Below are 26791 nucleotides of genomic sequence, written 5' to 3' on the forward strand. Positions count from 1 at the left end.
TCAGTGCGAGCCCTCACCTGGTGTACCCTGTGAATGTGATCTTAAGGGTTTCTTTCTGATTTCAGGTCCTGCACTTCCACTTAGATAACATTTCTGATCTAGACTTGTTTCAACAAGCTCTGTACAGGTTCTCCTTTGAAAGATCTACATCCCGCTGCCTCCTGACTTTAATCCTGCCTGAGAAGAAGGAGTCGATAACTTGCTGTTAAGGCTAGAAAATGCTGCTGGCGGTGTAGACAAAGGACCTGGGTGCTAATTCCTCACCACTGTGAAACTGAGGAGATATCACTGGGCTTTTCTGGGCCTGTTTCCTTAGCAAAATGATGAATCTGGAATTGAAGAATTAAGGTAAAGGAGAAATCCCAAGTAAAGGAGAACCCCAAGCCCTCAAGAAAAACTTTTGAAAGACCAGAGTAGTGAGTATGGCCTTCAAGACTAGAGCCCCATAGGCAAGAGTGGAGACACCAGAAAGAGAGGTCCCAGGAGCACATCAAGAAATGGGGTTGAGAGGCGGGGAAGGCGGCCCATTAGGTTTTGAAGAGTACTGTATGACTGCTCAGTTTCTTAACTTTTTGGCTTATTTCACAGACTCAGAAATCCAGAAAAGCTCTCCCAATGAGCGGGTGTTGCCAGAAAAAGCTTGAAAAGATTATCATGGACGTGGGGGCAGAGCCTGGGCCCCCAGGATCCGATGCTGATAGGCATTTTGGAACTCTTGTGACAATGCAGAGGGCAATAATGTAGACCGACTCCGGGAATACAACATAGTAGGAAAGGGGACTTTGAGAAGCTGAAGACAGTTTTAAGGGTCTGCCTTGTGGCTGGGGAGCCCTCACATGACGGGTGAACTATGACTTTATAAATGGGGAAAGGAGAGGAGACTAGGAGAGAGGAGCTTCCCATTAGACATTTCTCCCATTTCCCTCCAACACACAACCACTCACCACATGCCCTGGGCTAGTTACACTAAAGAAAAACAAATCACATTATTCAGAGAGAAGTTCCAGCAGATACCACTAATCTGGGTTAGAGCTTGTCCCCTTTCCTCTTACTCTTTCTAATGTAACATTTTTATTTTCCTCAGTTACTCATAATACTTTTTTATATTTGTTTTTAAAACTTTCTGAGCTCTAGATTCTGTCTTTCTCCCCACTCTACCCCTCCTTTAAAAAGGATATGTAAAATTATACAAAACATTTCCATACAAGTCATGTTGTAAAAGAACACATCTACCCTCCTACCCTCCCTGAAAAACACTCAAGAAAAATAAAGTAAAAAAATATGCTTCAGTTAGACACAAACAGTTCATTCTCTGGGTGTGGATAGCATTCCCTTTATCTTCTGGGGAATGGGTAGATGGGTAGAACCATTAGGGGGGCCTAATTATTATTTGGAGACCCGTATGAGACAAACGAAGGGAACTGCCTCCTCCCCAAGGATGCTCACTGCCATTTCCCTTCTTGTCATGAGTTCCCCTCATTTGTCTCATCCAGGTCTCCAAAGGTACCCACATCTTCATGGCTCACTCTGCAGGTATAACAAAGTCTGGTTTAGTCCTGGTTCTGTTAACTTGAGATAGGATCTCAATTTCTGATTCTCATTTTCCTCATCTATTAAATGAGGTACAGGCATGCCATTTAACTTCTGTGCCTTTGTTTCCTTCTCTGTAAACTGGCTAATAATAGTTCCTACCTCCCAGAGTAGTGGTGAGGTATATGTGATAATAAATAGAATTGGGTTGTCAGGCTGTAGGTCATCTTCTGGTCCTAGCATTGGTCAATAAGGCATTTATTAAATAGCTCCCATGTTCTAAGTTTGGGAGAATATGAATATGGGAGTAAAACAGACTCTGCACTGAAGGATCTTATATTGAAATGGGAGAGATAATATATACATAGACAGAATGTATGCAGAATAAAAGCAGCCAGCAGTGGTATAGGAGATCGAACATTTTGACTTCAAGTTAAACACCCAAGTTTGATTTCCTGCCTCAAGAACTTACTAGTCATGATTCCGGGCTAGTCAGAACTTCTCCGTTTTTAAAATCTGTAACACCCCTAAATCTTTAAATCCATGATCTTAATGCAGAAATCATATGGGAAGGAATTCTGGATGGGAGTAGGGATGGTGGATGACACATAAAAGGCGATAATTTAAGTTTTAATTTTTAATAAAAATAAGTTTTAAGGGAAACTTGAAATTCTAAGAGAATGATTAGAAGGAAGGAGAGTATTCCCCATATGGGGGGGGGACAGCTAGGGCAAAGGCTCAGTGATGGGAGAATTGTGGGTAAGATCCTGCAAACAAGGCAGTATGTTAGTTCCATCTTCAAACTAACTTCTGACCACATGGTCATAGTGCCTGAAATGCTATTGTTACATGATGGTTTCCATTGGGTCTTCAAAGCTCCTTCTTCCAGGGCACATTTGTTAGTGTCTTAGACTTGGAGTCAAGAAGAAGTGTATTCAAATCCTGCCTCTGACACTTACCAGCTGTGACCATGGGCTAATCACTTAAGTCTTCTAAATCTGTTTCTTCGTCTATATGATGAGGGGATTGGACCATGTGGCAGCAAGGTCCCCACCAGCTCTGATTCTGTGGTCCTTTCCTGTCAAGATTTTTTTGGTTGACTTTGTCAACCAATGTATTATCCGTCTGTGTCATCTAAAGTTTTTATTAGAATAGTATGCGTACCATTATCTAAACAATTTAAATATTTATCAGAATAGAGCTTAGTACAGATTCCTGGGGAACTCCCCATTATGTCATCACTATTTCGAGATCATCCAAGTTCCAAACCTTGTTGTATATTGTTGTTTAATTAAAATATCTTCATCTCTTCAAAAAGCAGTTATTCTCAGATGAACATTCTGACTTCATTAGAAATATCCAAGTTTGATTTCTTGCCCTAAAAATGGCATTATTATCAGTTATCAATAGGCGTTAAAATTAAACTATCTACAGCACTTCCCTTATATTAAGTAGCTTATTTAAATTGTTTTTTAATAACTTATTTAAAAAAAGCAATGAGATTAGTGTTTTGTGAAAAAAATCATGTCAGTCCTTTATAATCATCCCTCTTCTTTCTAGACATCAAATATCCATCTTTAAGAATCCATTTAAAATTTTCCCAGGGATCAAAGTAATTCTGGTCTCTTCTACTTTTTTGAAAATTAGGACCATGTTTACCCATGTCCAATCTTACTTTAACTCTCATTTTTATAAAAAACCTGGGAGGCAGTACAAGTATTATTTACCTTGAGGAATATAACAAGTTATAGGTAGACAAGCTGGGGAAAGTCTCCAATTCCATCTAGCCTATGACTTGTATGGACCATAACTATGGCACACTAGCAGGAGATAGAGTCAAACTATCCGATAAGAATTAAGACAGATCCAGGAGAAAAGGCATCTGACAGATTTAAGAAGGCTAATTGTCTATCTATTTGTCTGATGTGTATAACACTGAAGAGCTATAATAACCCCAGTGTCCAAGCTAAACATTTAAAACTATCCTGGTCTCTTTGGGCAGAAGGAAAACTACTGTCCATTGGATGACAGCAGAATCTTACAACAGGGAGTTAGTGACTGAGTACATTGGTATCTCCATAGCGTTACCAATAAGAGTTGCCTTGGCAACTTCCATTGTGTTTATTTTTTTGGTCTCACATTCCCTGTGGGTGTTCCCTCCTCATACCAATGGAATAGATACTGTTAAAGAGAAAAATCATATACACATTATTTTATTTATTTATTTTTTAATGTTCTTCTCTGAATCAAGTAGTCCTTCATTGGGCGTCGAGATTTAAAAACCTCACAACACACCCCAGCTCTGGCTATGGTAGCACAAAAGCCATGGACTGTGGGGTAGTACTGTAGGGCCGTGTGCGAGAGGATCCGACTTGCCCCTTGTCTCACGGGGTTTATTTCAAACCCGACTTCTCAACTTCCACGTCCAGCATTTTTCCCCATATTCTTTCAGATTTGTGCTATTTTTTTCCCAGAGGACTGAGAAAGTAACCTTTAAATAGGATTTTCTTTTTCCACCCTACCCCAGGTAAAGTAATAAATAATAAATAAAGAAGCTACTGCTTGGATGAAGTAGGTATTTTATTGGATATTTGCTCAAATTCTCAGCCAGGGTCTGAGCCAAAAGAAACATGTCTGGGTTTGATTATTTAACTGCTCTCACTGCCATAAAATGGTCAGGACAAGGAGACCAGAAGGGCAAAGGGCCCAAAATATGCTACAATCTAAGGAGTCTCAAGGTAGAGACTACCTCATATTACAGATCCTCGTCAGAAGAGACTTTGCCCTTGGCCCTTACTATAGAGGGGGATTACCCTGAAGACTAGATGGTGAAGAGAGCCCCTGTTACCAACTCTGGAGGAGAGCAGAAAAGAGCAGGAAAGGACCCATCATGTTATCGGTATCCACCATTTGTAGGACAATGGCTTCCGGGAGATGTTGATCCAATAGTAGGCATCCCCCCAATCTTCTTGATGACCAAAGAACTCCTCAATGAACAGACAGCTCAGGCCCAATGGCTCCAGCAGGTTCCGGACCGTTTTCTCCACACAGCAGACCCCATTGATTACGGGCCCGAAGGGCTTAGGGATCCCAAGGTAAGTTCCGAGGACAATCATATTCAACTATGGCAAGAAAGGAAAGATGGGAAAAAAAAAAAAAAAAAAAAAAATCAGCAGCATCTGGAGTCAAGAAGCCCCTATAAATGGGAGATAGTATATGTAGCAAAACATTAAGGAGAAAAAAAAAAAAATCAAAATTCTAAAAGGAAGACCTATTCTTGCTACACAGAATTGGAGATGGAAGAGACCTTAGTCTCCGTTCTAGAAGTAGTTAGTGGTACAGTAGATAGAATACTGGGCCTGGAGTCAGGAAGCGTGTCATTTTTTAGTTAGGTCCAACCCCATTGGAGGTTTTCTTGGCAAAGATACTGGAATGGTTTGCCATTTCCTTCTCAAACTCATTTTTACAGAGGAGAAAACTGAGGTAAAAAGGGCAAAGTGACTTGTCCAGGGTCACACATGAAACTCGGGCCCTCCTGGCTCTCTGTCCACTGCTGTTAAGTGCCCAGGCCAGAAAGAACAGAGTTCAATGTGGTCCCAACATCTAATTGGTTATATAATCCTGGCTACATCTTAATCTCTTCAGTTTTGAAATAAGAATAATAGCGTTTATCCCCCAGGATTATGAGGCTCAAAGGAGATCTTTGAAGCACTTAGCACAGCATCTGGCATATAGGGGGCACTTAAAATGCTTCCCCCCCTTACCCCTCACCATCTAATCTAAACTGTACAAAGTACCCACCTAACAAAGTCAACAATCCCCAGTTTGGGGGGGGGGGGAGGACTCGCTACCCTCCCTCAACAGCCAGTTGGTAAGAGGTTCCCTTCTGCCCCAGCCCCAACCCAGCACTCCACATCAAGCCCAAGTTTGCTTCTGTTCTGGCCCAGAAGGCCCTTATTGATGGCGGGCAGAGCTATTAAAGGGGGCAATCTTAGCCTCTTGATTTGAGGATGGATGGAATATTCTCACTTTTCTCCCGTTCCCATTCCTTGGGCTTGGCTGGTAGCTGGAGGCTCAGCACAGCGGGCCGAGGCTGGAGTCACGGTTTCAGTTCATATCTGAAGTCACATATTTGGGATATTTGGGAAAACTTTAGGCATTTCAAGGATTGAAAGGTCACCTACTCCCAGGAGAAGCATCCAAGCACCATTCCAGGGCTCTCTTGGGTCTTTGTGTCCCACCCTCAAACAGTGAGTGTCCCCCAAGGTTCTAGCTTAGGCTCCGATACCAAAGCCCTTAGTCTCCCCTCTGGTTCTGGTCCATCTCACCAGCTGCCTATGGGACATTTCAGATCAGACTCTTGCCCAGACCTTCTCCACACTCCTTCCTTTCCATCCTTTACTTGGTGATCCCATTGTTCATCTATAACCTCCATGCTGAGGATTCCCAGATCTTCACATCCCACTTCTAAGCTTTCCCCTGTTATCTTTGATTCTTTTCTGGTATTTATCCCCAAATCCAATCTGTTGCCAGAATTTTACCTTGTAGTCAGACACTGAACACTTCCTAGCTGTCTGACCCTGGGCAAGTCACTTAACCCCAACTGCCTCAGGGGGAAAAAAAATGGAAAAACTAGGTGTCAGATATGACCTCATCCCTGCCAGATTCCTTACCATGTTTGGAAAGAGATGCCCTGCTCGGAGAACTTCTTGTTTGGTGGCGGGATCATTGACCCAGCCCAGGCGAAACAGCTGGGGAATATCAACGATGTCCTTCTCTGAGAGACCCAGTTCTGCCTTTAGCACCCTTCGGTTCCAAGTGATACAAGTCTTGACATAGGGATAGAGGAAGAAAAGCATCATGGGGGAACCTTTGTCACCTAAACCAACCTTCATTTTAGAGGTGAAGCCCACAGGCTGGGAAAGTCATGATTTAAATCCAGGCCGACTTCAAATTTTACATTCTTCCAACAATTGAGTTTCAAGTAGGGATTTTTTTTTTTTTTTTTTTTTAAATGATGCAGACTCAATGTCAGAACTTAGACAAGGTCTTTGATAATAACTCCCATCTAACTTGTTTATTTATTTAACTTGTTTATTTATTTATTTATTTTTAGGTATTCTTCTATTTCACTTAGGTTGTCAAATTTATTGACAAAGTTGGGCAAAATAACTCCTAATTATTGCTCTAATTTCTTTTTCATTGGAGGAAGTTCTCCCTTTTCATTAACTTGTTCATTTCCCAGAAAGAAGTGGGACATGTGCACATCATATGGCAAGTCAGTGGTAGGCTGAGAACTTGAACCCCATTCTCCTGACTTTTAGCCCTTAACTTGAAAGGCAATAACTTTAAAGAAAACAAAAACAAAAACAAAAACAAAAACTTCCCACCCCAGACCTATAGCAGACAATTCACATTTGTGGAATCTGTTTCCAACCCCATTTTTAGCTTTGATCTTCAAGTTCTTGCCCCAAGTCAGTCTCCTATCCCAGGTCAGGGTATTCCCAGGTAGGGAAGAGAGGATTAAATTCTAGTCTATGGTAAAAGGACTACAGGTTAGTCTGTGGGCTCTCCCAGCTCCTCTCTGGACCCTGGCTCGGAATGACCAGAAGGCAGGATTGGAGCCCCCCAGCCTGTCCTTCTCCTCTCATCCCTCCCAATACCTGTACGTAGTCATTCTGCCTCCACAAGAATTTATCAGCCAAGATGTCATCGATACTCATCTTCACCCTTTCTGTAGGGAAGGCAAGACAAGGTGATAAGAATAAACATTCTTGAGAGAGGTAAGGGTGTGTATATTCTCCTACTAGAATATAAACTCCTTGAGGACAGGTATTATTTCACCTGTCTGTCCCCTCAATACCTGGTATACCATAGGTGTTTAATAAATGCTTATTATCTGATCTCATAGCATTCAGGCAAGAATTAACTGTGCACATTGGGATCTCCCTGTGCTTGTGACCGACTGTACTGGAAGAGCCCATGTTGATTCAGCTGGAGTTGTCTAAGATGAGGGGGATTGGAGAAAGGGGGGGATTACCTGTATAAAAAAGCAGGTTTCTGTCCACTTTGTCTAACACAGAAGCTTTCCCATTGCCTCGGCTTTGCTCCCTCTTGAAGAGCTCATAGCAGGCACTGGGACTAGCCAGGAGTAGCCGGAAGCCCTAGAGAGACAAAGGGCAGAACAATGAAAGACTGTTTGTGGATGGTCAAGGTTTTCAAGGGGGTGAGGATCTTGTTGAAGATAGGATGGATGGAGCCACCAGCTGCTCTTACTGGGGCAAGAGCGGATTCACTAGCTTCTGATACAGTTCCTTGGGTTAATATACAATAGGAACTCAAGTTTGTGGCTTGGACATCCCAAGGAAGAAGTCCTCATAAGTCTCACTGGGGATGCTGGCCAGCTTGATCAAGAAGAGGTCTGGGAGGGTGAATACTCCCAATTTGTCCTCATAGTCAGAGCTTTCCCCTATAGAAGGGCAGGTGGCTTGAGGTGACCAGCCCAAATGAAGGGGTACCAATCTACTCAGGGTCACGCATCCATGGTCCAGAGGCCCTTTGGGTCCATCATTCAGAGAGGTTAAACTAATTTCCCCACTATCATGAGCCACTGGACCACATGGTCACTAGTTTCTCCTTTTCTCTTGTGTCTGGGGATTAATTTCAGGCCCATTTAGTTTCTCTCTAATACAGTTCAAACTTATGTCAGGTCCCATCTTTCCCATGTATTCCTGGTCTGTTGCGGGGGGGGGGAGGGGGGGCGGGAATCTTTCCTGCTCTCTACCTTTTCATCATTGGCAGGGACGAAGGTAAGGAACTCTTTCACATTGCCCTCCAGCAGCCATTCAGAGAAGAGTTCTAAGGGGTCTTGTATATTCTGAGCATAGATGAATCTCCGTAACCTCTGATTCACTTCTGGGATCTTTTCCCTAATAAACATAATAAATAAGCACAAATAAGTAAAGTAGGAGGTAACCAGGAGAAGGGACGCAGGGATAGGAAGATGGGGATCCCAGACCCAGCAGCTCACAGCTAATTCTTCTCTGGCCACTCTGCCACGGGAGTTCTTCAACTCACAATTCACCACTGGGCACATTTCATTTTGTGTTTTTTTAAAAAGGAAAAAAAAAAATCCATTTTTTGTTCTTATCACTGCCCTCTGAACATTCTACTTCTTTCCCTTTCCCAGAGGGAAAGTTCCTTCTAATATTAGGAGGAAATAGACACCAGACTTGTTCTTTCATTGGCATTAGAGGCACCTAGAGGAGAAAACGGCTACTGATGCAAGTTGGTAACCTTCTGCCATTTATAATCCTAGAAGATTCTCTGGGATGCTGAAAAGCTTAAGTGACTCTCGGGGTTCACTAATTCTTGAACCCATGTCTAAAACTGACTGTGAAGAAGGAAAGGAAAAGAAAAGACAACACATAACCCAAGTAATATATGCAGTATTTCACACCCATCGGTCTCAACCTCTACAAAAACCAGGAGGGATCTATCTCCCTCTGCCTATTTCAGAGGGAAACTTGAATTTTAAGCCATTAGTATATTTCTTAATTTGGATGGGAGAATCCTGGACACAGAAGGGAAGTCTTATCATGCTGCATCTAAAAATCAGGAGATCTGGTTTGAACCCTGACTTTACTTCTCAAGGTCTCAGTTGAAAAAGTAAGGATGCGAGTCGTACTTAGGATGACCTCCAAGATCTCTTCTGGCTTCAGAAGACCTTTTCTTTTCTAGAATCTGGATTCCAAGACCATCAGGTTGTAGGATTCAGAATTGGAAGCGATTTCAATGACATACCCTAACCCTCGCTTTATAGAAAACAGGAAGGAACTGTTAAACCCTGTAGAAATAAACAGATTTGCCTAAAATCACATAGAAAGATTTGAATTCTGGTCTTCTGACTTCAAGGTTAATGTTCTTTCTTACGATCACATCAATATCCTATAAAAACCTGATTTAAGATTGCTCCAATCGACTTTTCCCTACTCTCTTGAGATAAGTAGAAATATGCAAGTATCCCTTCCGCATCACAACTTTTCCCATGGCAGTTTCGATATACTGTAGGTTGGCAAAATTTTCGGGAGTTTTATGGAAGCCACATGAAGGCCAGCAGATGACATAGAAAAAAGGTGATAAATTCAGAAACATAAAAAACATATAATATTGTATAATATCAACCCAAATTTTACAATAAGATACTGTAAACACCCTGAAAAAAGAAAAAAAAAATTCAGACTTCTGATAGAGAAAGGGATAAAAAAATTATACTGGAATTTTCCCGATCCCCAGGGATAGGAGGTGGGGTGGAAGGCCCTCAAACCTTATGATGTGGAAGGGATAATTAAGCTTCTTGAAGCCAGGAATAGTTTCTTTTCTATACTTCAAGAATACCTTGTATATCTTTAGAAGCTTAACAAATGCTGAGTGAATGAGCTTATTAGAAATCATAAAAATGCTTACTGGGAAATTTGTACACAGTAATATATTTGTCATGAGCTAGTGTGTTAGGTTGCCTTTCAGTCTGTCTCATGGTACAGATCCTACCATATCAACCATTATTTTCATTTTCTTCCCATTAAATTGTGAACTTCCTGAAGGCTAGAAGTCTTGCTTCTTTAAAAAAAAAAAATTATTTTTTCTTCAAAATATATGCAAAGATAATTTTTAACACACATCCTTGCAGAACCCTCTGTTACAAATTTCTCCCTTCCCAAGAAAGGAAGTAATCCAATATAGGTTAAATATGTGTTATTCTTCTAAACAGATTTCTATATTTATGCTGCTTTTGCTTCTTTTTTTGTATCCTAGCACTTAGCACGGTGCCTGCCGATTGTTCCCAACAAATGCTTTGCCTACAGTTTTTAAACCGATTGAATATAAGTGACCAACTACCATCAAGACTAAGAATAAATTCTCATTCCCTATGCCAGCTAGTCTTGAACTTGCTCCTCACCTGGGCAAGCTGCCATCGCCAATCAGAATCCTGCCCAAAGGATAAACGATGCCATGGACAATGACTGGTGGGCTGACTTCCAGGAACCCAGGGACATCCAGATTATCATCATCTTCCCGTTCATGGATCACATAGCCAAAGTTCCCTCTCTGTGAGAAGTCCCATCCCCCCCGGTTAGAGGAAAAAGAATCAGTGTCATATTTGAACAAAAATTAAGATTCTATTGGTCAACGGGGGCCAGGATCTGGTTAATCCTTTAGGCGGAGTCACAACTATAAGGGGATCTTGAAGCTTCACTTTAATAGAAAAATAAAAAAAACCAAGGCTCAAAGATTTGTTGACTTGTTGTAAATAAAATTACTAGTCAGTGGTAAAATTAAGATTTGAGTCAACACAGACACAAACTCAAAATTAGAAGGAAGCTTCCAATTCTGAGATTAATCTCAGTGGCCAGGATTCCCTCCTACAAACATGTCTGACAAGTGTTCATTTGGCCTCTACTTGAAGACCTCTGGGGATGGAGAACTCGCTACCTCCCAAGGCAATTCCATTCCACTTTTCAATAATTCATTGTTAATCAAAATTTTATTATCTCAAATAGAATTTTTTCCCCTTATAACAGACCTTATTTCTAGTTTTGACTTATAGGGCCAAACAGAATAATTTGAGCTTTTTAGGTGCCAGCCTTAGAAAAATCAAATATTTCCATCTTGTTCTTGCCTGACCCATTTTCTCCATTCTCCAAGTTAAACATCTGTAGTTCTTTCCCCATTCTAGTCACCTTTTCTGGACATTTTCCTAGCTATTTCCTGTGACTTTCTTAAAATGTGATATCCAGCCCAGTATTTGGTTGAAAGAGAAATTCTGAAGTTATCAGAGACTGTTTTCCCTTCAATTTCCTTCTCACCATGCTGTGGACCAAGCAGAAGACCTGGCTTCATGTGTGTCCTCCCTCTGACTGTGTGCCAGTCACATTTCCCCTCCCCCCAAATCTAGAGCTCAAGTTTCCTCATCTACAAAATAGAGAAAAATGAACACTGTTGACCTCAAAGGGCAAGACAAAGGAAAAATTCTTTAAACAGGAAAATGGTGGACAAGTAAAGGATTTGACTTCGTGATAGGCTTGGAGGAGCAACGTTGGAGCTTACTATACTCAACCGAGTCACGTACCAGATGGTTTTTGAACACGAGGCTGAGATCCCTATTCCAAGGGACATCGAGGACAACAGGAAGCCGTAGTTGAGGACTGTGGGTATACCCGATCGCCACCTCTTTCTGGGAAGGAATAAAACAGAAGCCATGGTCCCATTTCACATAGAAGTTAGAGGTAGAAGTCACTTGAGCAGTCTGCCTTCCCCTACCTCACAAACTAGTCTCTCAACAGCCTTTTGGACTCTCTGCCCAAATTTTAGCCCCTCAAACTCAAATAATTGTCTTCCCACCTGACTTATTTGTATCGAGATCATCGTGTTTCCCCCTACCCCAGACAGCTAGGTTTGAAATATTTGAGTTTTCTTTGTACATTTGAGTATATATTTGATCCCAAAGACACGAAGGCAAAGTGTGTCAGATAGTCCATTGCCTTGGACACTTTATGAAATCCCAGCGCTGGGATTCAGAAGGACCCAACCCAAACACATTAAAAAGATCCCTATTAGAATAGGGCACATTAACATTCAGCTTCTTCTTGGAGCTCCCCAAGGAGGGGAGCCAGTACCTCCCGAGGTTTTGGGGAAGAAAATGGCAAAACCATTCTAGTATCTCTGCCAAGAGAATCCCAATATGGTCACAGAGAGTTGAGCCTAACTGGAAAACAATACATGACAAATTGAAGAAGCTGGAGCAAGAGTTATTCAAATTTCAAGGATTCTACTTGCTTCTTTCATATAAGTAGGAAAGGGGAAGAAAGAGCATTTACATACCTATTAACTGCCAGGCACTATGCTGAATGTAGTTTAAAAAAAAAAAACAAAAAAACAAAACAAAACAAAAAAAAAAAACAAATACCATCTCATTTAATCCTTACAATCACCTTAGGAAGTCACTGCTATTATTATACCCATTTTATAGATTGAGAAAACTGAGGCAAGCAGAGCTGAAGTGTCTTGCCCAGGATCACACAGCTAATATTAAAGGCTGGATTTGTACTCGTCTTCACGACTCATGGTTTAATGTTCTTTTCACCGATATACTAGTTGCTTTATAAAGGGGAAAACTAGTTGACTTCCCTAAAGCTCAATTTCTTCCAAACTTTTAGATGTACATACAAATACCTTGTGGGACTATTAGAAGAAGATCTGTCATAAGCAGAATTCCTATGATTTTACATATACTCTATTATTTGAACTTCAGATACATCCATACAAATATCACATCCCCCACGGACCTCAGCCAGGAACCCAGCCCATCTTGCCCCACTCATATAACCCATTGTGCAGGGAGTATCCCTGCCAGCAAACATCTTCCCCACCCCTGTCTCTTGTCCCTCCTAACTAAGGGCAGGCCCATCGGGACATGGAGGAGAGCTTAGAGCTAGGCTTTTCAGCCCATTAACGTTACCCCAATCCACGTCTCTAGACGAGTCCTGTCCTCGGGGCAGAAAATCAGCTCACAATTGGCTTCATGGGCAAAGTGACAGAGGGCATTTAAGAAAGATGATTCAGGTATAAGTCTGGAAGAAAGCACAGAACCACAGGATGTAATCCTACCCAAATCATAAGAAAGGATTGGGGGGGGGGGCAGGGGGAAGGGCTCCTATTACTTTTGTAACCTGAAAAAGTGTTTTCCCCTTGAAAAAGAACCAACAAACAAACAAAAACTTCCCTTTCCCTTCTCCACTTTTTCCTCCCCAGAGTTTCCTCAGTAAAGGTTCTGGAGTGACTGGCCACTTTCTTTTCCATCTCATTTTATGGATGAGGAAATTGAGGCAAACATGGCAAAGTGATCCGGTCAAGATCACACAGCCAGTAAGTGTCTGAGGCTGGATGTGAACTCGGGAAGACAAGCCCAGAGCTAGCGACTCCAAACCCTAGAACAGACCTGTTTCTGGTTCTGCCCTGCCTCGGCCTCGCTGACCCCGATAACCACTTGACACGCAATGGATTTTCGGTGTCCCTCCAAAATCTCCACGGATGCAAGGGCCATTTCTTCAGTTTGCTAGAAGAGGAAGCAGCAAAATAGCTCGAAATTTAGGCTCATGAGTGCCAGAGAGTGGCAGTTACTAGGGCTTTAGAGATGAGAAACAGTCCCAATTCTCAAGAAGCTCCATTTTACCCAAGGTGGGGGAACACTGCACACTTCCTGTGCTTATACATACAAATATCCATGTATATGTGCACACAGAGTCTGTTCATATATATGTATTTCTATACACAGATATATATCTTTATGTACATGTGCATAAATATATGTATATGTATTTATACACAGAGAGACCTCCACACACAGTAAATACGAAATAATTTCGGGGAGAACTCAGGTGGATGAGAACACCAACTCCTAGAAAGGACATAGTTGACCTAAGCAAAGCGTTCCCATTATAACCGAGTCCCAAGTAGTAGGGGAATCATAAAGCTCTGTCCCATGTACTGGCACAGAGAGCTGTGGGACCGAGGCCAGAACAAGGAGAAGAGGAATCACTGGAGGTTCAGTGTAGCTTCTTGAAGTCCCTTCTTACCCGGTCACGAAGATCTCCTTGGGTGGTTGAATGTTAGAAATCATGATCCAAGGAGCCACACGGAAAGCCTCTCCTACATTGTGAATCGGATACTCGGGTCCTTTCTAGGGGAGGCAGGAAGGGACTAATGAAGTAGAAAGCTGTTAACCTTTAGGGTTCTAGAGAATCTAGATTGCTAGCTGGGTGACCCAGAGCCCCTTTCTAAAACTGTTCCCTTATCTATATGGCGAAGGGGCTGAACTAGGAGTAATTGCCAAGGTCCTTTCCAACTTGAAGGGGAAGCTGGAATCAATCCATCCTTCCCAAGTTTCTCTCCTTCCCATTGCTCCCAAGGTCTTTTTTCATTTTTATTTTTTTTGCATAATGGAAGGCTTCTTCAATCCTACCATCACTCTCCCCAACCCTTCATAGAGTTATCTTTCTATCTTGCCCTCTAGACTTTACCAGCCTCCACCACTAAGCCCAGAACCCGTTTCTGAATATACCTTATGGTAAATATTCAAAAGGGTAACTGTGAAAGAAATCATCCCAGAGAAATCAGCATCTGGAAAGGTAAGTGCTTCCACATAAAATGTCCGCTTTTCTTTGTGTCTCAGTTGATCAACGGTATGGGAAGGTCTATTTGGCCCCAGTACCAACTTGTAACCAGTATTTATGGGGGATCCTAGGAGGAAAAAAAAATGAGGCTGATTAGAAGAGCAGTTCCAAGTATACTTGCATACAGAGTATACTAACAGTTAGTATACTTGGTTGGACAGTTCTTGGGATACTAAACTCTCCCTAACCCTCTCTGGTTTAATGGACTGAGCAATTTGGGCTAGTGGTTATAGGGAGAGACCCAGAGAACAGAAGAAGTTCAGCTTGGGGCAAATTACAATAGTGATCAAAGTTCAGTCACTTTGGTTTCTTTTCTATTTTTTTTTTTTTTTTTGAACTGATGTTCTTTTTAAAACAATTGAGTTATGATAGCATTGGGTTAAAAAGAACCCAATAAAAAAAACAATAACTTTTTTTTTGGGTGGGGTGTCTTTGAAGACCAAGCTAAAAAAGCCTCAACTTTATAAAAAAACTCAATCAGCAAAAAGAAATTCTGAGTTTGGGAGAAGAAAGGGAAGGAAGTTGACCTCCCTTCTTCCCTTCTTGGAATTCTAAGAGTTGAATTTAAGGTCATTTCTCAGGGAGGGACAATTATAGTTAGGGGGTGGCAAGAAAAGGAATTATGACGGCTTTTGGATGAAATTTTTTTTTAAAGGAAGTCTAAAGAATGACCAGAAAGTAACGATTGGAAGGAGTCAAGACAGCCGACTCTAATCGATTCTGCCACTTTGGGATCTAGGCAAGGCATTTCATTCCCATCTATTAAATAAAGAAGTTAAATTCTATCAGAATTTCATAGCCGGGGTTTTGTTTTCTGTAGCTGGGGAATGGGCTGAAGAATATGAAGACAGACATCGTTGGATAGAAGATTCGAGTTAGACGTGACTTTAAAGACCATCTAGTCCAATGATCTTGTTTTTACAAGAAAAAAGATCAAGAACCTTGCCTCAGCTCAGAGACAGCTAGCAGCCAAGGCCAAATTTGAATCGAGAAACCTAGATCCCAAACCTCTCCTCTGCACTACTCTTGCCTTCTGTCTCCTCATGCCTTACAAAAATGGTTTTAAATCCTCTTGCAAATCCCCCTGATTTAACTCTTCCTCCATTGTCACCAATGGTAGGTTTCTCCTAGGAACCTGCCTTCTACCCTTCTGTCAGCATGAGGAAGCCTCTTTTAGCCTGTCCTTCGTGATATTATCCTTTGCCCTCCTCCCACTGTTTGTGGGAAACAAATCTGCAGATAGAGGATTACCACTTATCACTTCTCTTTTATCTTTTGAATAAAGCTTAAGGTTCCTTGGAGGAAATATTTGCCAGAACCACACTAGTTCTCTCATTTATCGGCACATATACAGGCCTCTTACTCCCACTTCCCTAAATTATGGGTCTTTAATTCCCAGTTAGAATGACCTTGGAGGTCTTCTACCCTACCCCCATTTTTTAGATAAACTGAGCCAGAGGAAGTCACTCCCCAGTAGTGAGTGGCCAAGCCTCCATTGGGAGCCGGGTCTTTCCCCCCCCCCCCTCCCCCTACTGCTCCTATTGGTCCCAAAGACAAAAAGGATATTTACCTTCAGGTCCAAAGAGTCTCACTCTGTCTGGATGAGAGCAACTGATAACTAATCGATGAGCCACAAAAAAATTACATGGGGTACTTATATCCAGCATTACTTTTGCCAGTCCACGAACATCTTGGGAAGGAAGAGAAACATTTAGTTCCTGAAGATACGAATGTCCTTCCGAGGTCTTAAGCATCTACTTGAATACTATGTAATACAGGGAACTCATTCTTTCAAAAGAAGCTGCAGTGCATTTTTATTTTTTTTTTCCCCCCCTCAGGAGGTTAGGCAATCAGGGATAAGTGATATACCCAGGATCACACAGTTAGTGTTAAGCATCTGAAGCCAGATTCTCTGGAATCCAGGGCCGGTGGGCTATCTACTGTGGCATCTGGCTGTTCCATGTGGCAATCCATTGTTAGATGGCCTTAATTATTAGGAAGGCTCATAGATCCCCACTTTAGAGAAGGGACTCTTCTCCCTCCCCCCCCCCCCACCCAAGATTCATTGCCTCTACTTCCAGAGGGCTCCATCTGTACCATAAGCCCACCTTCAGAGCCATCAGGATTGTCAGCTTTGAGAGCATGGTCCTTACCCTCATGCATGGGGATGTCATACGGGACAGTGGAATATTGTCCAATTTACTATCTATGCTCCCTTAAGCAAATTATTTCTGTTTGTCCAGGTCTCTATTTCAGAATCTGTAAGATGGGTGGGATTCTAAAGGGAACTTCTAGCTCCACACCTATGATAGGATCTATAGCAACTACTCATCCCTGCCCAAGAAATCTAAGTAATTCATTCTAGGAGAGCATGCAAATTTTTGTTCGATTCTTCCAGCCTTTCGTAGTCTTTTACTCGCTATATTCTAGAGCCCATCTCTGAGACTTTTGATTACACTTTTGTCATCGGAAAAAAAAAAAATTGTTCACATATACAATACATGCATACTTTCAAATTATATAACATGCTACTATATATTATACAATATTAAAATATGTGATATAAATTTATATAAAAGTTAACATTTAAAATATTAAAGGGAAATAATATTTGATCTTGAGAATCAAGGAACCCTAGGAGTTTATTAAGTTAGGGGAGTGATGGAATCAGTTTTGTGTGTTAGAAAAAGATGACTTTGTTGGCTTGTGTAGAGGATGAATTAGAGAAGAGGGACTTGAGGCATGAAAATCAGTAAAGAGATTTTTCACTTAACTAGTAATAAGGGTCTAAACTAAAGTGACAGCCAAGTAAAAGAAGGTAACAGATGCAAAATAGTGAAGTTAAAGAAAGGACAAGATTTGGCAGCCAACCATGTACATGGAAGAAAAGAAATGAAGAATTTGGGGTGTCGCTGAAATTGTGACTCTCAGTAACTGGAAGGATCCTTGAAATAGCATAAGAAAGCTTCGAAGAAGGGGAGCTTTGAGAGAAAAAGCTAGTAAGGAGATTCATAATATACAACACAAACTTTCCATGCCTGTTCAGTCTTTGACCCACTGAAAACAAAAAGGGGGAGTTTTTGTTTTTATTTTGTTTTGTTTTTTTTTAAACTACATATACACACACACACACACACACACACACACACACACACACATATATATGTCTGCTCTTTGAAGTACTTGCTAGGGCCACAAGGTAATCTGGCAGAGGAGAAGGGATGTTGGTGGAGAATTTCACCTGTAAAAATGCTATAGAGTTAAGTGTTTTTTCTTGCATCTCACCTGGCTAGAGATCTTATATTAAACTTAAACTTATGTTATTCAAAGTTTGTTTATACTTCTATTTAATTAGCACTAATTATTTTATCTAAAGTTTAGTTAATTATAGCTGCTTCCAATCTGTATGCTTCATTACTGTGAAAAAGAAATTAGAGAAAGGGGACTATGGGTAAAGTACATAGACTGTTTAGATTGTTAGGGGCTCCTGAGCTATATGAAAGAATCTACTGACATTTTGTAAGCTTCAAAGTTGGGTAAAGAATGCATTTTTATCTCTAGGCTGAAAATATCACTGACAAACCTATTAGTTGTTGTGATGGTAGATTTTTTCCCCCCTTAAATAGTGGGCATTTATATACAACTTTAAGACTTGCCAAGAGACCTATAAATTTTCTTATTTGATACTCATAACTGTGGGCAACAAGTATATTATTGTTATCCTTTTTATACAGATGAGGAAATAAAGGCAGAAAGGTTTATTTGCCCAGGGGCCACAGAACTAGTAAGTGTCCAATTAGAATTTGGCCTCTGTTCTTTCCATCTCCAGGATCAAGGCCCCCATCTACTATGTACCAAGCTGCCTCTGAATCAGAGGCTTTTCTTCCTGCCAAGGGCCATTTGGATATTGTATCATTCAGGGGTCATACACATTTACCAATTTATAGAACCCAGTGACAGGTTCTTGTGCTTAGCTTTCAGCTCATCATTGTCTGTTGCCTTGGCAGGTTAGACCAAATAATTTCAAAGATCAGACTTTTTCCCCCACCCCTGCTCTAAATTACTAATCTGGCTTCTCCATTGCACTTGGAATTTACTTCAGTGGTTACAGCCTTTTACTTCATTTTTCTCCTTTCAAATGTACAAAGGGATCTATTCTGCAAGTTTTCTTATTTGAGGATGCATTGTTCATTTCCCTAGGCTTAAAGCTTCTTGTGGGCAGGATTTTCATTTTTGACTTTTTTAATCCCCAGCACAATAACTAATGCATTGTTGATATTTGATTAGACTAGGAGTAACTCTAGAAACAGAAGCATCTCCAAATTAAATATAAATTTCTCGATAATAGAAATATAAAAAATAAAAATAAATTCACTTTGCTGCCCCTTGGGTTGGGCTTCCCTGAATGGCAGATGCATTGACTTACCATCTTCATAAAGAATTTCTTCTTCCCGATTATCTAATCGAGGTGGGTATTCATTCTTACATCCACAGTTCACAATCATGATGGGCCCCTCCCAGGGGTTTTGAGCGTATTCCTGAAATGACAAACAGGCTCCAGAGAGCCAGCTCACCCCAGACTCAAGAAATGAATCCTCCTTAAAAAAATCTGCCTGGACAGACTACATATTGAGAGAGGGGAAGGTAACAGGCATTAAAAAAAAAAAAAAAAAAAAATTGTCTTGTAACCAAGCACATTTGAAGCTTGTTTGAGTCTCACAATTACCCTAGGAGATAGGGGCCATTATCCTCATTTTACAGAGAGACAGAAGTGAAGCGACTTCGCAGGCTCACACAATTGGAAATGTTGGAGGCTGGATTTGAAGCCTAATCTTTACAACTCATCGATCATACTGCACTGCTGCCTGGAATTTGCCTTATTTTTAATTCAGAATTTAGAAAAATCTAGCTGGTAACTCAAAAGTAGAATTTTCAATATATAGAATATAGAAATCAAAGAAATCAATCCTCAATTATTAAAATTTTAATATTCAAATATTACTTGACTTCCTTTTATTCAGATCCTAGATACCACTTCCCAAAGTCATAAAATGACTGATATATTATTTGTTTTTTCAGTATTAGCAAAGCCCATTTCATACTTGTTTGATTGTAAACACAGAATTATGGAACCTGGATTTCAAATCCAACCTCAGACTCCTACTAACAGTGTGATGCTGGACAAGTCATTTTACCTGTTTGCCTCAGTTTCCTCATCTTTAAAATAGGGATAATAGCATTTGTCTCCCAGGGAAGGAAGGGCTACCAATGCCTGGTACCTAGTGATATGTTAGTAATTGATATAACCAGTTTCTTCCCTACTCCCTTTTTCCTTCCCACTGACTTTCTTCTCCAAAGAACATTCCTTTTTGAACAAATATAGAGTATCTCAATCTATCGAGACACCATGTATCGATTTTCATTCACTCTTTCATCTGAGCCTACAATCAATTCTACAAGATGGGTGCCTAGAGACATTAGGAGTCTTTTTTAATGGTTTGGGAAATAGAAGCTTTGAGAGTTAAAGGAGCTGATCAGAGTTACACCTAGTTATTGTCAATGGCAGAATGGGAGCATGGACCTTTCTGGCTCCAAAGTCCAGTACTCTACCCATTTTTCATGCTGACCTTCCCCCACCCTGGATTCCATCAATATGGCTCTAAACTTGGAAGGCCCCGAGTTTGTGACTTTTTGAAAAAATTACTTTTGAGAACCAGATTTTGGTATAATTTCCAATTATTCCATGTAGTTACAAACATTACTTTGAGAGGGATTCATAGCCTCAAACTGCTGAGGAGATACAGGACATACAAAAGATTCAGAAGCTTTAACCTTGGAATTTTCCCTTCAGAGTATATTTTTATTTGAATTAAGAGCCCCAGCCCCTATACCTTAAGCAGCTCTTTTCTCTTCTCTTCTATTTCTTTTCTTTTCTTTTTTTTGTTGCTCTCATTTTCCTTTCTGCGTTTTACCCCTGACAGAGAAAGGGCTGGAAAAGGAAGCAAAGGACAGTGAAGGGTGACTAGCCGTCCAGGACTATTATGGGTCCAAGAACACTCTCCCAGTGAGCTCTCAGAGCCAGAAAAGCAGACTTCCCAACCCACCCTTCTTCCGATAAGGCTAAGGAATGTCCAAAGGTTTACTTTTCCCAAAGGCTCCATATGTTGGAAGTCTCTTTAGCCTGTAAATCATGGAGTGGCAAGAGATTGAACAAGAATCCTCGACATTCTTACTTGAAGACCTAAAGTGACACGGAATTCGAGACTGTCCTTTCTATTTTGGGATACTGCAAATAATTTGAAAAAAATTTTTGTATGTACCCAATGGAAATTTGCCTTTGTATAAAAAGATAAATTAGAGGAATTCTATGGTCCCTTCTAGCCCAATCCTTTTATTTTATAGATATGAAAACTGGAGATGAGACAAGTAAAAGTTCCCACAGTAAGAAGAAGAGACAGCATTCAAATGTGGGCCTTCCAATTAAAAATTCAAGGTCACTATGTCATTTTAAAAATATACCTCATAGTTCTAGAGCTCCTTAGGTTTGCGAAGTGTTTTATAATTCATACCTCATCCAATCTAGTATATAATGCAAAATTCCTTCAGATTTTCTCATCTAATCTAAAGCTTACACGTTAAATATGTATAGAAGAATTTCACATGTTTAACATATTTGATTACTTGCTATCTAGGGGAGGTGATGGAGGAAGGAAAGAAGGGAAAAAAATTTGAAATAAGGTTTTCCCCCCAAGATTGAATGTTAGAAATTATCTATGCATATTTGAAAATAAAAATCTTTATTAAAAATAAAAATTAATAAAGCTTCCATGTTATGAATTGACCCCTCTATCTACTTAGAAGAAGAAAGAACTGGTAGCCAATCGTCTATTTTCCCTAGTATAGGATGGGACCAACTCATCTGCTGAGAGATAAAGAGTACATGTGGGAGGGTTGAGAGAAGTTTTGAAATAATTGCTATATACAATATGAATCAGTAAGGCTGAAGGAAAAAAAAAAAAAAAAAGATTGCTTTATCACAAATAGGTGATATTCCATTCCCGCTCAGGGAGAAGAGTTTCTCCTATTCATTTTACAGATGAGGAAACTGAGGCAAGCAGGATGAACTGTGTTGGTGGTCTCCAGGCTTCCTGGTTCAGCCTCAAGTCCAATCACTTGCACCAATCACTTTCAGCTTAGCCACACTCAGAACACTTGTGAATGTTGATTAACTCAAGGGTGTGACCATCTGCTATTTCCACAATCAAGAATTTTGAACTTCTTTCAGACCATGATTTTCTTATTTGTACCTATTTTCTCTTATATTATTCTCTTATATATTTTTTATCCTCAGTATTTCCTCTCCAACCTCCACATCCCATCACTTGTCTCCTTGGCCACCATCTTTGCTCTGCCGTCATTCAAAACCAGTTTTGATCTTTCAGTTCAACTTTACATTGCTAACCGCTCTCAAATACCTTGTTCCTTTGTCCTACCAAGCCCGACTCTGTACCACTACATTCAACCTCCTCTGTCCCTGTTCCTATGAGGAACAGAGTTAAAGAATCATAACCCAGTTCCAATTTACATTATCTAATCTCAGCTAAGGAACAGCTAGATGGTTCAATGGACAAAGTACTGGGCCTGGAGTAAGAAAGATTCATCACCCCAAGTTCAAATCTAACTTCATTTATTAACTCTGACACTGGGCAAGTCATTTCACCCTGTTTGCCTCAGTTTCCTCATCTGTAAAATGAGCTGGAGAAAGAAATAGCAAACCACTGCAGTATCTTTGCCAAGAAACCCCTCTCCTCCAGTGGGATCGTGAAGAGTTGGACACAACTGAAAATGACCCAATAACAATCTCAACTAAGTCCTCCTTATGATAAGGCAATCTTTTTTCTTCTTCTTACTCGATTCATATTGTATACAGAGATTGTTCCAAAACTTCTCTTCTCTCAACCCTCCCACAAATATTCTATTTCTTAGTAGAATCCTATATTGTTTACTGGGAAAATAGGCTATTGGTTACCAGTTCCTTGTTTTCCTGTAACATCTCCACTCTATTTGCTTCTGTTTTTATGGGAGAGTTCTTCCCATTCACATTCAGTTATGATGAACAGTTCTTCATTTTCCTCTATCCTATTTTCGCCCTTTTATATATTTGTTTTTTTCTACCCTGTTCTCAGTTGTGTTTTTTTTTTTTTACTTGTCCCCACCCATTCTTATCTTCTATCAACCCTTTTCCCCTTCTATCTGCCCACCATTTTATCCTGTCCTTTCCTTTCCATCTTTCTTTTCCTACTTCTTTATAGAGTTAGAAGAATTTCTATACCCAATTGAATGATTAACTCATAACCCATTTACCTTCCCATGCTTCTCTTGAGCCAAAAACTACTTTAGCTTTCTTGGCTAATCCATCATACAGTTGAATCCCTATTGAACTTGCTGTTTATTAAAACTCCCTAGGTCTTTCCAGAAAAAAAGACCAGTCTGGTAACCTTTTCCCTTGCACTCTCTGGTTTTATGAGGCAGAATAGCCTAAGGGAAGCTAATATCTTTGAAGGAGTTGTCATCTAAAGAAATGTAGGATGACCTGACCGCTCAAAACTTTATCTACTCCTTCAATGCTGAGGGAGCCATTGGGAATCATCATCCACCTTGCCAGTCCCTTCTCTAATGGGGAATTCCTCCCATTTGAGATGGGCTCAGGCTGGTCAACCTTTGTTCTCCAGCTGGGCTTCAATTAAATTCCTCAAGCCAGTCACTCTCTGGAGCTTTTTTCCAGTAACTTGGGCTTTCCTCACCCCTTCCAGTGGTGGGGATGCTTCCATTTTGGGCAGAGGCCCAGGCCAGTGAATTTACCTTCTGCTCCTGGCTCTGCCTCTCATTTTTCTGAATTACAACCCTATGTCCTTATGCAAGGATCCTCATCCCCAGTCCCTACTCTGTAGCTTCCTTTTATGTGTTATCTTTCTCCATTAGAACACAAGATCCTTGAATACAGAGGCTAATCTTTTTTGGCCCAGTGCTTAGCAAGGGCCTGCAATGTAGTCATTCCTTCCGACACCCTTCAAAAAGGGCACTAACCAACTGTGACCTTCCCAATTTGGACCCAAAGCTTTCTACAGCTAATCCTTCTCCTGCCCTGTGCTCCCTTCCTTCTGGCTGCCTAAGCCAAGCCCGTGCTTGCAATAAGTTTCTTATTTCCCTTTTTCTTTTACCCCCTTTAAGCTTGTTACTCACAGATACAGGTGATTATCATCACAGCCACATGGTCAGAACGTTCCTCCCCATATTTAAAGTAGGTGACTCTAATCTGTAAAGACACCAAAATTTCAGAGATGGGAGGGTCTACAGTTTTCAGATTCATCACAGTAGGGCTACTAGAACCATCTGGCTCCGTACAGTCTTTCTAGTTTCGTCATTCCTCTACATATGCCCTATGTTTCAGAAAAAACTGGCCTAGTTGATGGTTTGGGGAAGAGGCTGGGGGGTGGGGAACATTCCATTACTTATCTCCATGTCCTTGAAGAGGATGTTCTCCATTCTCAGATGGATTTCTATCCTCACAAAATTCTTACTCTTCCTTCCTCACATATATCAAGACTTCCAGGTCTTTCTAGAGTCCTATCCCTTTCCCTCATACCACGTTGTATTTATTCTCCCCATTTTGAGAATTAACTTGGTACATTGGAAAAAGAGCTAGCTCTAGGAGGGCAGATAGCTAAAACTCCCCAATAGGATTTAAATCTGTGACAAATGGAAAGTTAATTTGACCTCTCAATACTTCAAGCAATTCTAGAAGTTAGAAAGCAAATGCTAGAGCTCGCAATGGTAGAGGGATTTTTAAAGATTAATAATAAAATATTTCTTCACTCCTTCACCAAGGAGGAAAGAAAAAGCACAATTCTAACAAATCTGCATAGTCAAGCAGAACAAATTCTCCCTTTAACAAAGTCCAAGAAATACACGTTAGGAGGATTTCTTCAGGGAGAACTTCCTATGCTAATGAAATCATGGGTCTCTTCCCACCCCAAACGTCTCCTTCAGATTATGTACACCTGTTGTAGTTTCTGCCACCCAAATAGATCATAAGCTCCCAGAGAAGTGATGTTTATTAGGTATGGTACTATAGGTATGGTACTATAGGTATGGTACTATAGGTATGGTACTATAGGTATGGTACTATAGGTATGGTACTATAGGTATGGTACTATAGGTATGGTACTATAGGTATGGTACTATAGGTATGGTACTATAGGTATGGTACTATAATTACCAACAGTGTTTTGGATTGGACAGCTTTTCAACATCCTTCCTGAAATGCGGTACCCAGAAACCACAAAGTTCCAACTCTGGGCTGGCCAGGGCAGAATCCAAGGCCTATCCTTTTCTCTTGAACTGGACATTGTATCTCTTGGAAGGTGGATTTGCAGGCACTTAATATTCCCCATGACTTGAGCAACTTATAAACTCACCCATTCTGAAAACATCTTAGAGCTGGGTATTACTGCCTGTAGTTTGAGCATACATGAAGGCTGCAGGTACCATCTGCTGGGGTGTCCAGCGAAGCCAAAGTTAAATTTTGTTCCTTCCACATCAAACAGAAGTCCTGTGGAAGCTGATGCTTCAAAGGTCTTATAACCTTCAGGGGCCTTCCTGGTATCAGAAATGGTGAATGAGATAAGCAGGCAGTCACATTTGTATTCTCTACCATTCCCCCAGGCCTTTGGGCAGCAAAAAAACCAAAACAAAAAACCCCAACCTCCCAAAACATGAGGCTTATGAGTACAGTGTGCTGGGGTAGAAAAGAGAACGGTGGGCTTGGAGCTGAGAGATTTGGGTTCTAGTGTCGATAGGCTCCGCAGCTAGCATGACAGATAACTGAGAAATCACTTCCATCTCTGGTTTTTTTGTTCCCTCACTGGTCCATAGAGAGGGCCAAGTTCTGTTTTCAAAGCATCTCTCAGGTCCAAGTTCTCCAAGTCCATCCTGACCTGAACCCAGAACAGGAACTGCTTCCCAAAGGAAATTAAGCTATATTAGACGCTTTGACAGTTTCCTAGTTGGGTTTTTCTCCCCTGGGGTTACCTTGGTCCTCCCTCAAAGGTTTATGGGTAGATTTGACTCTCATTCCAAATCCATTGCCCATTCTCCCTTGTCCTATTGCCTCAAATGGCTCCCGGAACATCACTTCATCATCAGGAACCCTATGTCTCCAAGGCTCTGGAGAGGTTCCGAATGTCAGAGCCAAAAGAAGCTCCTTGGTTTCATGAGAGAGGAAATTAAAACTCACAATAAACAACTGATCCCACAGGTAGCTCGCTGTTCTTTCCATGACCCCCTCCTCCCCTCGCCACCTAAACAGCCTCAGAACAAACACATTTTAGGGTCACACGACAGTAACATAACACACGGGCTCCCAATTCAGGGAAGCTCCTTTTCTCTTACTCCATGACATCAATCAATATGGAGCAGCCGGTTATGCACACTGCCTTAACGACACGCTCTAAAGAAATGGAGAAAATCTTCATTGGGAATTGTAGTGTTGTAGGCTCCTCACTCGGGGCTTGCGAGCTGTCCATGTTTGCCCTCCAGGAGACCAGATTTCCTTGCCAGGAGACCAAGTCTCCATGCCAGTTAGCCATGTTTCCTTGCCTTCAAGAAAACCCTTTCAGACCCTCTGCAATCGTTAGCAGCCAGGGCCAAGAAACAAGACTTCCTGCTATAGACCCCAGTCGACAGACTCGCCTCCAGCCCCTCTCACCCCTAGTTAAAGGAATTGTCAATCATCTACCCAGATGTCCTCCATCTTCTTGAGTCTCAAGTAATTGAAGGTAAACCGTGATCAAGAAATAGGAGATTGAAGACAGGTGAGAATATATATTATGGTACTTCCTCTTTTCTCAAATTCTGGTAGATTTGAACACTTGATTACAGAAATGCTGTTGTGGCAGCTTTGCTTCCTCTGTGGCTCTTAGCATTTAAAATTCTTAGGTGTCTTATTCTCACAAGAGGAGATCGATGGG

The 26791-nt window shown here is 41.0% G+C and overlaps 1 protein-coding gene across 1 annotated transcript; it reads right to left on the bottom strand.

Annotated features, from left to right (window-relative positions):
• Window positions 1-4092: 4092 nt before the first annotated feature.
• Window positions 4093-26546, bottom strand: LOC105750134 (protein-arginine deiminase type-4-like). Its single transcript, XM_031962754.1, has 17 exons — window positions 26214-26546; window positions 25241-25421; window positions 24006-24078; window positions 20654-20751; window positions 19189-19300; window positions 16333-16452; window positions 14651-14829; window positions 14166-14269; window positions 13529-13645; window positions 13049-13160; window positions 11660-11764; window positions 10490-10638; window positions 8315-8459; window positions 7571-7694; window positions 7194-7264; window positions 6204-6359; window positions 4093-4652 (listed from the first exon to the last, which is right to left on the bottom strand). The coding sequence occupies exons 1-17, from the start codon at window positions 26408-26410 to the stop codon at window positions 4419-4421; spliced, it is 2277 nt and encodes a 758-aa protein (XP_031818614.1). The 5' UTR covers window positions 26411-26546; the 3' UTR covers window positions 4093-4418.
• Window positions 26547-26791: the final 245 nt, after the last annotated feature.

This window comes from Sarcophilus harrisii, chromosome 3, assembly GCF_902635505.1.
Source record: "Sarcophilus harrisii chromosome 3, mSarHar1.11, whole genome shotgun sequence".
NCBI lineage: Eukaryota > Metazoa > Chordata > Mammalia > Dasyuromorphia > Dasyuridae > Sarcophilus > Sarcophilus harrisii.